At 29.8% G+C, this 9,914-nt stretch overlaps 1 protein-coding gene and 1 non-coding gene across 2 annotated transcripts; one reads left to right on the forward strand and one right to left on the reverse strand.

Annotated features, from left to right (window-relative positions):
• Window positions 1-1,869: 1,869 nt before the first annotated feature.
• LOC114871400 (prosaposin) lies at window positions 1,870-7,126 on the reverse strand. Its single transcript, XM_029177235.2, has 14 exons — window positions 6,872-7,126; window positions 6,109-6,214; window positions 5,487-5,850; window positions 4,979-5,284; window positions 4,705-4,893; window positions 4,494-4,613; window positions 4,153-4,413; window positions 3,881-4,015; window positions 3,646-3,813; window positions 3,354-3,573; window positions 2,955-3,260; window positions 2,734-2,873; window positions 2,420-2,650; window positions 1,870-2,337 (listed from the first exon to the last, which is right to left on the reverse strand). Exons 1-14 carry the CDS (start codon window positions 6,906-6,908, stop codon window positions 2,248-2,250), a joined length of 2,673 nt encoding a protein of 890 aa, XP_029033068.1. The 5' UTR covers window positions 6,909-7,126; the 3' UTR covers window positions 1,870-2,247.
• Window positions 7,127-9,541: 2,415 nt separating this feature from the next.
• Window positions 9,542-9,614, forward strand: Trnav-aac. The gene has a single exon. It is a non-coding gene; the product is annotated as a tRNA-Val (tRNA).
• Window positions 9,615-9,914: the final 300 nt, after the last annotated feature.

The raw sequence follows: 9,914 nt of genomic DNA on the forward strand, positions 1-9,914 counted from the left end.
CATCTCTACAAACGACTAGACTGGGGTTCGAATAAATTTAAGGAACGTACGACGAGGATCGGTAAAATTCAGCCCAACACTACGAGTTTCTCTCACCGGAGACAAGTTTGACACCTACGCGGAATCCCTTTGACACGAAAATCTTGACCATTCTCAACACGTAAGTAGGTATATTATATACTCTTGCAAAACAATAGAATTTTTATATTTATCAAATACTCAAGACTTTTATTAATATCATTAAAAAGAAAAATATATGAAATATATGCAAATCTAATATGTAACTATAACACTACATTTGTTGAGAGAAACTCAAATTTGCCTATACGCTTGTATTTAAATAAATAATTAGGAGAAGATAAAATATTTTTATGTTCTATAATACTTAGGTATGTGCGAATTTTAATCAGTAGTTCTTATTCCCCTAATAATTAATCAAATAAAAGTACACCTGCAATTATGTATCTATGTATATCTGTATATACAGAAAATAAAATACATAATTACACGTCTACTAAAAACTCAAATTTTTAATTCAATAATACATACTACACTCTTTAGTGTACTTTTAAAACTGTAATCTCTAATTTTGAAAAGGTGCAATCATGGAACAGACTGTGCCATCTGTGAACGCAATACGTAATTCTATATGGGTATTACCAATTGGTGGATTGTTTTGTTACCCTCGTGTTTTTTACCGACTGCTTCTTTATACCGATTGTAATTTAGTTTCTACTTTATCGTTTATCAATTTATTAAAAATTGAAATAAAACGAAATTCATCAAATGATTTATTTTACATACTCTGTACATATTATTAGCTTAATAACACACACTTAATATATAGTACTGATAATTTGATGATCCATTTCATATGTCAAATTACGTACTTACAGTATCAAGTATAGTAAGCTTTGCCAAGGAAAGTGAAAAAAGAGTTTGAAAAAATTGGAATTCTTATTTATGTTATTATTCATATTTCTTACTTCTATACTAAATTTTATAATGTTCAATCATTCAACATCGTCAAAATTAAGAGTTTGAAAATTACTACTTCGGCTGTAACGCCATGTTTACTAGAGAATCCTACTTTACTCGATACTGTACAAGAAATAAACACCTTGCAACTAAAGGTCGTAAATATATATTTTGTGAGACATATAAATGTATCATTCTATAACAAGATTAGAAATCAGAAAAATGGAGCAAGACTCACCAGCAGGAAGATCCAAAGGGCACTTCCTTCCTCGATATCATTGGTGAGTTGCTCGGTTATTAGCAGACTTGTTATTAGAGGATCTAGAAGAAAATACAACATATTCATTATATTTAAACGTCAAACTGAAGTGATTTCACTTTTAACGTGATAATAATAGCATCTATGAAATATTATAACATAATTTTACCTTTAAAACACTATTTTTCCTCGGACTGATGAAACTACGGTGCACTGAGGACGCCGGTTCAATTTAGCAAGATCTATCGAAACGGTGCGACTAATCGATTAAAATCGAACGCGATAAGTGCGACATCTTGAACTTCCGGAACTAATAGAACGGTTTACGTTTCGAAAATTATTTAAATTTGAAACTATTAAAAACCATGCTACAATTAATATTTAAAAAAGTCAAGTTATTTACATTTAAGAAAACTTTTGTAGAATAACTGACATCATTCTCAAATAAATTCAAAAATAATTAACCGCTTACAGTTAACACTAATAAAAACAGGTGTATAGGTGATAGTATAAACTATAAAAGAGTAAATTAATTTTCATACCATTTTTTATTTTATTATTACAGTTAAGATTAATGCAACAAATTCTTAATAAGAAGTATATTATTAATTACTAAGAAATGTACATATACATAAGAATATGAGTTATATATTTTAATATTATAGGTTTCGTAATTACAGTAATTATTATAAAATATGAACTTAATTCAACTATACGAAGGCGATATGTCTGTGATAGTGTAAAAAGCTTATCGCTTACGCTTACATCTATATTTCCGAGACTACATATATAATTTTCGATTAAACATCATTTTTAAAATTTTTAATAGTGCTATTACATTTTTATATCTTAATAGAGTAGTGCATCGTTATCTTAAAAAACGAATATTAAACTTCTAATAATTATTTGTATAATATCATAAAGAAACATGAAATTCATAAGATCAAACATTTTAAAGATGTAAGAATATTGTATCGGGAAATAGTTGGATTTATTTTTTTATTACAAAGTTAAACATTGGGTTCTGCTTCGCTCAAAGTGATCTGTTTTGGAGGAGCAAAATCAGCTTTCCACACGTTTTCTTTGCAATGTTCAACAGCCTTTAAAGAAAAAGAAATAAGTACATACGCATATAAATTGCAAATTATTTACGTATAGTGTATTTAAATTACGTCCACTTACTTTACATTCGCGAGCTGTTTCATTGGTAGAACACCAGTAAACTGGTCCCCATGTACAATGCTTTATACGATTTTTCTCGTACGATCGTTTAATTCGTGCATTTTCCAAAGCCACTGATGTATAATCATTAGGTGCACAAACAGCTATTAAACTGCATATTTTATTTATATTTTCATGACGTTTGATCAGATTTATGATACTTTGTCCATAGACATTCATCAGTGAGACACACTGTAATTATTATTGAAATGAATTCAGTAACTATATAAAGTCAGCCAAACGATATAAATAACTAGATATTAATAACAAATTACCTTGCTCTGTTTACTCGCTGGTACGTATTTACAAACTTTCGATACTGTTTGCTTAATGTCGTCATCAACTGTAGAATTATCCAAGAGTTCGTCGACCACTGATATAATTGACTTGCACAAAGCACACTCTATTACAGATTCTATAAACACGAGGGAAAAGAAAATATAAAACTTTTATTGTGAATATACATTAAGTGTAAAAATTAAATGTAAGAAAATACCTTTCATTTTCTTTTCATAGAATGAACAAAGACCGATCATCGAACAAGCTTGTTTAGGGCTAATATCTTTCGAAATAACATCGATTAGAGCATCGGCATAACGGATAACAAAATCATTACATTCTCGGGAAATGGTACTTGGAAGATGATTACAAACACCACGAATTACCCTTTCAACTTTATGCTTTTCCTTTTCATTGCCAAGTTCTTTGTCGACATAGTGCATAGCGAATTCGCAAACAACACAAAACGGAGTTCCGTCATCAACTTTACTACTTATTGATGTATCCGGTATCTCATTTGTCACTGAAGCGAAAAGTAATAATTTTATTTAAATACCATAGAAATCCTACATATTTAATACTATGTATTACAAATAAAATATAAAGGTATACGCACTAATTTCGCCATCTTTGTCGGTAACAAATTCATCCCTTGGACCAGTATTTTTCGTATCATCACATAATTTAATGTACACGCATACTTCTTGAGGTGTTAAATCTGCAAGTAACAATTCTATAAGCTCTTTACTGTAACCTTTCACAAAATCTATGCATTGTTCCGATAAACTTTCTGGCAAATGAAAGCATAATTTATTCAGCTGATCTTCTATATTTGCCTGTAATAAAATATACATTTTTAGTGCTTCTATATTTTACAATATTTAGAAAGAAAAAATTATGATATTAACCTCAGTTTTGTTATTTTTTATAACGTTATAAATTTGTGTCACAGCAAGTAAGCACAATGGACAACTAGGCTTATCTTTCTGTTCTTCTTCGAGCACAAACTTTGCTGGAACACTTTCCCAAAGTTTCATTAATCTTTCAGAGGGACATAGCCGCAACATGGGGCATACCTGAAATTAACATAATATAGTTTACTATGTTTATACAAATGGCGTATAATAAATTGTAGATACGAACTTGTGATGGATCAATTTCTTGAACTAATATAGCCACAATAGCGTCTCCGTAACTATCTACAAATTCTGTACATTCATCCTTTATAGATCCCGGTAGCTTGGTACACACCTTTTCTAATGCTTGTTTTAATTTATCCTGCAAAATAAAAAAAATATATTTTATTTAAGACAGCATTATCTCTTGCTTTTAACATTTTTGTTTCACGAAGTCCAACTTTTAAGGCAGTATCACGGTCAGATTTTGTTGCAACACTATATTTCCATAACTCTTACCTCTGTAGTAGGATTTGTCATAGTTTCTTGGATATAATGTAAGACATACTCGCACAACGCACAGGTTTCTTTCCCAGTAACGCCCAGCGGACCTTCTGAGATCGGGAAAGGTGATAATCTTTCGACAGGTAATTGCATTGATTCTACTTCGGATTTACTGAGTTCTGTATTTTGTTTGTCCAATTCCTTGTTTGCATCTTTTAAAATACGCATACCTATTTTAGCTGCCTCCTTAGGCACTAAAGGCCAAATTGGTGCTTCCTGTACAATGTAAAATGTTAGGTTATTATCCTTTGCATAATATATATACATATATAGTGTTATCTAAAAAAAGTACTAACATCTATTGGTCTATCAGGACCAGGACATATTCCACTTAATTGACAAACAAAGTTACTATCTAGCTCGTTTGTGAGATATTCATAGATTTGTGGATAATATTCATCGACGATTGCAGTACACTTAAATAAAAATTACATACATTATTAATAAATTATCGTATAAATAAATAAATATGTACATATATATATAGATAAATATTAAAATACTTACTTCGCTGGAGAACGATTTAGTTTCTTTGCATAATCCTTGCAAAACTACTAGAAATTCTGCTTCTGTGGTATTAGCTACCAAAAGATCTCTTAGATGTCCAACAAGTTGTTCGCATAATTTACATGGAAGATCGATACTTACATCAACCATACCCACACTAGACAATGGTCTGATTTCTACTTTCGGGGTCTAAAATATATGGAATGTAAATTAATTAGTTACAATTTTTCGTATGTTGTTATACTATACATTCACATTGTTTGTATAAATTTACCTTATCAGTGTCCTCGTGTGTGTGGAATTTATCACTGCACTGACCAGATAAGTGACATATATTTGGAGCATTAAAATTTTTTTGTAAGTGACTATATATTGTATCAAAGTAAGTTAAAATTGTTGCGGAACAAGCATCTGTAAAGGTACCAAGTTCTGCACATAGATTAAGCATTTGTCGTAAAATTTTGTCCTGTGGAGTCTTATGTATCTTTTGTTCCATGTGTGTTGCAACTGTATAACATTTTGAACATTCATCAGGTTCTAATTCGTCTTTGTCCAAAGAACGAGATTTTACTTTATCGATCTAAAATGTAATACATTTTAGTATATAAAATTACAATATGGTACTTAATATAAGTTCTAAAATTACTGAGAATAATAAATTATTGAAGATTTATTTATTTAATTTATTACGAAATATCAATTTTTATACAAGCATATCTGTTAGTAAAACACTTAAATTGAACTATTTAATTAGAAAGTTCGAAATTTCATATTATAATTACCTTTGGTTTGGACTGTTCATATTTTTGTAGTAGCTGATCTATACGAGCAGAATTACAAAGTCCAGAAACAGAACAAACAACAGATGGATTCATTTGTGATGCCAATGTTTCAACAAGCTCTGGAATAAACTGATCTACAATTGACACACATTCGTGTACAATTGGTTTTATATGAATCAGTTTGCAGCTTCCTTCAAAAACAGTTTTCAAATCTTGCTGTGTTTGATTGCTTTCTAACTGATCGCGAGCTTGTTGAACCATATCTTTGCAAATGGTACAAACACTGTCATTATCTTCTGGTACTTGCATATCTTTCCATGTTGTTTTAATACAGTGTTTAGTTGCATTACATCCTGCTGCTGTTCTGTATTAGTTTTGGATAAAATGCTTTAGTACCATTTCTATTTGCAATCATATTATCTTATGTTTAATATAAAAATAACACAATAGTCATTTTAATTTATATACCGTTATATCTAAATTATAGAATTTAACATTTCATTCAGGGACATTAATATTTCAATAATATATTACAATGTTAATATACTACAAAAATAAAATATATTTGACAATATAAAATAAAAATCTTCCCATATTTGGTTTTATACATTTTAAAACTTACTTAATATTTTCACACCAATATGAAGGTCCCCATGTGCATTCTTCTTCACCCAGAAGATGATGATCAGTTGGATCATCAGCATTAATTATTACTCTTGCTGTGGACACTGAAATAAATGATATTACTAATATTTATTACATATTAGAGCATACAATGCTATAATATTCTAAAATAGTAGAAATATCATGTGACATTATACGTCTATAGAGAGATGCTAAGTACAAACACAAATAAAACTTGGTTTTCAAATCATATTAGCTAATAATAAGTACAAAAGACAGTGGATTTCAATAAATAATTTTATTTGAAATAAGGTGTACAGTTAAGAAAATTGTGAATGCAAGCTTAGGAATATCCTGTTCGTGACAAACTATTCAACAGTATGTATGTACATAATTGTTGTCTACTGACTCATCTCATTCATCTGAATAAGCAATTCCTATCTTTTGTGACTAATGACAATGTGATAGTTAGATGCAGCAATGTACGAAAACTTCTTCCATTTTATAAAACGATAATATCTGTAACAAGAGCTTATTCCTTAAACAAAGTAATTTCTATAATGTTCCAAGATACAATAACAATACTGCGTATCTTTTTGATAAAAATTAAAAAATGGTAGCGCAAACGTTACGCTGTCTTCAATATACGTAATAGTACTTTGAATTTAAAAAAATGAATAGCATATTGTGCATAAAAGAACTACGCCGTGTATGAACAAAGAAAAGAGTACAGTTAGGTAGGGAATAATCTAAATACGTACCAACAAGAATCGCGCAAAGCGCGATGCAAATCTTCATTTTTGCTGTTTCACTTTCTAATTTCGTTGGAATAAGTGCACCAACAGAAACGAGTAAAAATCAATTACGTTATTTCTTTGTTACTTTCCTATCCACGGTGTTATTCAACGATGACATGCAATCACCCTTTTAACAGGTTTCTCGAGAACGTAATGAAACGGAATATCGACAAATCGTTCGACGGCCGTCCACAAAGCGCTACTGTCAAGTGACTGTTTTTAGCGTTTATACGCATTCTTTGACTGATTCTTTCTCTTTTCTTCTCATTCTATTTTATCGAACAACCAATGAGAATGTTACGGGTTTGTCACGTGAGATGCACCTTCTCCTTTTCTCACAGTGCATAAGGAACATGATAGTTTGCGCTGTTACATTCTTAAATTGTGAGACATCACTATATAAAATTTTTTCGAAGTAGAAACGAAATTATTCATTTTCCTTCCCTGGAAATATTAGGCATAATTTTGTTGAGTTATCGTTGAATTGACTTTGGTCGTGGTAGAGTGTAATTGTGGTGTCATCTATCGGTATAATATGTAAAAAGTTCTCGGCACAAAAACAAACTGATTATTTCGGTGCCACGATTTCGTTCCTTCTAATCACGAATTTCATATTTCCGTTGGGCAAATGAAATTTATCAGGGTATGGGGGAAAATAAAAGAACGAGAATAACAATGACAAAATCGTTTCCCATAATGCGAATAAAATTAATATCTGCGCGCAGTTATGTATGGCACTAATGTGTCGACTATAGATAAATGAATTACTGATAAAGTAACGACGTTTGATCGATTGTTCCTTGGTATTCCTTTGTAACGAAACATGAATATTAACAGACGAAATCACAATCTTATATTCCTTAGTGTTTTACATAATTTTAGACATAACTCTTATATAGCCGTGCTATTGCCTGCAAAAACAGTAGAAAAGCAGCGACCCCATACTAATGCGTACGTTGTCACGGACACATACGGATGACCAGAATTCAATGTGTTAGTTTCGACAGTTTTTCGAAAATATCTCGAAAACCAAGGCCGAGCAGCGGTTATAAATATGTACAGGAAAAAGTTGTTAAAAATGTCAAATTTTACATGTTTAAATTTCATAAAAATCGGTAAGGTGTAATCTAATCTCAACAATTACCAAAAATAACATCAATTTATGAAATTTAATTGAAATTGCAATGAAATATTGATATACCCTATAGCAAAATATTGGAGTGTTTTCAAATTTTCAAAAATTTCTTTATTTTGTAAATTTCCATCTATAAAGAAAAATAGAAACAGAAAAATGCGAAATTAATTCTGTCATAACTTTGCTCCTTTTATCATCCCACGCTTCATCGCTGCGGTAGTGGTTCGGTTGAAAAATAAAATATATACATATACTGATATAATAATATCTCATGTGAGTTTATTATTAAAGATTATAATGTTTTTAGCATGAGCATCTATCGATCATATATTTTATTGTCTGTTTAAAATTTTCAAATTCAAGGCCATGATATGTATCGTACCCAAGGTCGAACCGTGCATTCGTTATCGCACATTGTCCGGAATAGTCACCCGAATACATGGCCAAAATGTTAGTAAATATTGCCAGTGTTATCATTGCGAAGTTGAATTGGTTTCAAATCTCATTGTCAGACAGGAGAGAAACAGTGCTTCTGGAACACCTTATTTTATGTTTCTTGTTATTCTCTATAAAAAATCATTAAGCTAATTGGGTTAAGCCAATTGTCCTAATACTTTTTTGTAAAGAATACAAAAAACGCTTCAATTGATGTATAACAAAGTATATATTTTTGTTTAAAAAAATGAAGTTGATTTTGAAATCTTTGGAACTTCTCCACTTCTGGTACTGATACATACATCAAGCGATGCTCTATCTGACGCCATTTAATTATTCCTAATGACATTCTTTTCTACCTTTTACCATTTTAGAACTATTGCTTAGCCTAGTTATATGGAAAACTATATTCTTCTCGGTCAATTTGAGTGATTCTAATAGAAGTTAATACGACAATAATTTAATAGAAGACTTTGCTTAATGTTAGGGAATACAATAAGTAATAATAGGTAATAGATAATAGAGCTACGAAACGAGTTCTGATTAACCTAACGATCAGTTACGTTTTCCTTTTGAATTACGGTTTATGCTATCTATTTATTAATGTTTTTCTTATTAAAAAACGTTGATCAGGACAATATATTAATTTAATTGATTTCTAACATCATTTTACACAATTCATGTATCTATATAGTATCATTTTTTCATATACCTTGAGCATAATCTTGTTGATAAAAATAAAGTCACAATAAAAATAGAGCTTCGTAGTTACTTATCTCAACTTTCGTTTAATTTTAGTTAGTTTTTTATTTATCATAAATTTAGTGTAGCAGAAAGAATGAGGAAAAATATTTGAATATAAATCATGCCATACATGTTTAGTAGAGAGAAGTACTTTAGATTTATTTAACTTCACGATAGATTTGCAATAATGATATGTTTAATCAATATTACCCATTTTTGAGTAACATATTTATATTTTTGTCAAATATTACATAAAATTTTTTATTAAATTAGATTGAATAAAAACTATAAGTAATAATAAAAAGCAAAGTTCGCAAACAGTTTCCGTGGTGTAGTGGTTATCACATCCGCCTAACACGCGGAAGGTCCCCGGTTCGATCCCGGGCGGAAACATTTTTTTTTTAAATTTTGTAATCGATGCTTATTTTTTTGTGATAAAATAGAATAAAATAAGCCGACTACTTTGCTGATATTTATTACAATTTCTTGATGTAATTCATCTCATTATTATGTTTTTAAGAATAAATCCAAACTGTATGTATAATAGGGGAACTTTTTTCAATCAATAAATATGTGTTTTTATTTCTTATGTAATAATATTATGCAATAGTTCTTTATCTTTAAAAAAAATAAATTTTGATAAAATATAATCTATTTAGCTCGTTATAATTTAAAATTATCCAATTAATCATT

The sequence above is a fragment of the Osmia bicornis genome, chromosome 3 (assembly GCF_907164935.1).
Source record: "Osmia bicornis bicornis chromosome 3, iOsmBic2.1, whole genome shotgun sequence".
NCBI lineage: Eukaryota > Metazoa > Arthropoda > Insecta > Hymenoptera > Megachilidae > Osmia > Osmia bicornis.

Bases quoted from the DNA above. Each gene is read 5' to 3' on its own strand.
- LOC114871400 (XM_029177235.2), bottom strand. From the start codon at position 6,908: ATGAAGATTTGCATCGCGCTTTGCGCGATTCTTGTTG. The intron at 4,614-4,704 runs GTAAGTATTTTA...TTTTTATTTAAG, and splicing joins CTAAATCGTTCTCCAGCGAA to TGTACTGCAATCGTCGATGA. The intron at 2,338-2,419 runs GTAAGTGGACGT...TTTTCTTTAAAG, and splicing joins AAACAGCTCGCGAATGTAAA to GCTGTTGAACATTGCAAAGA.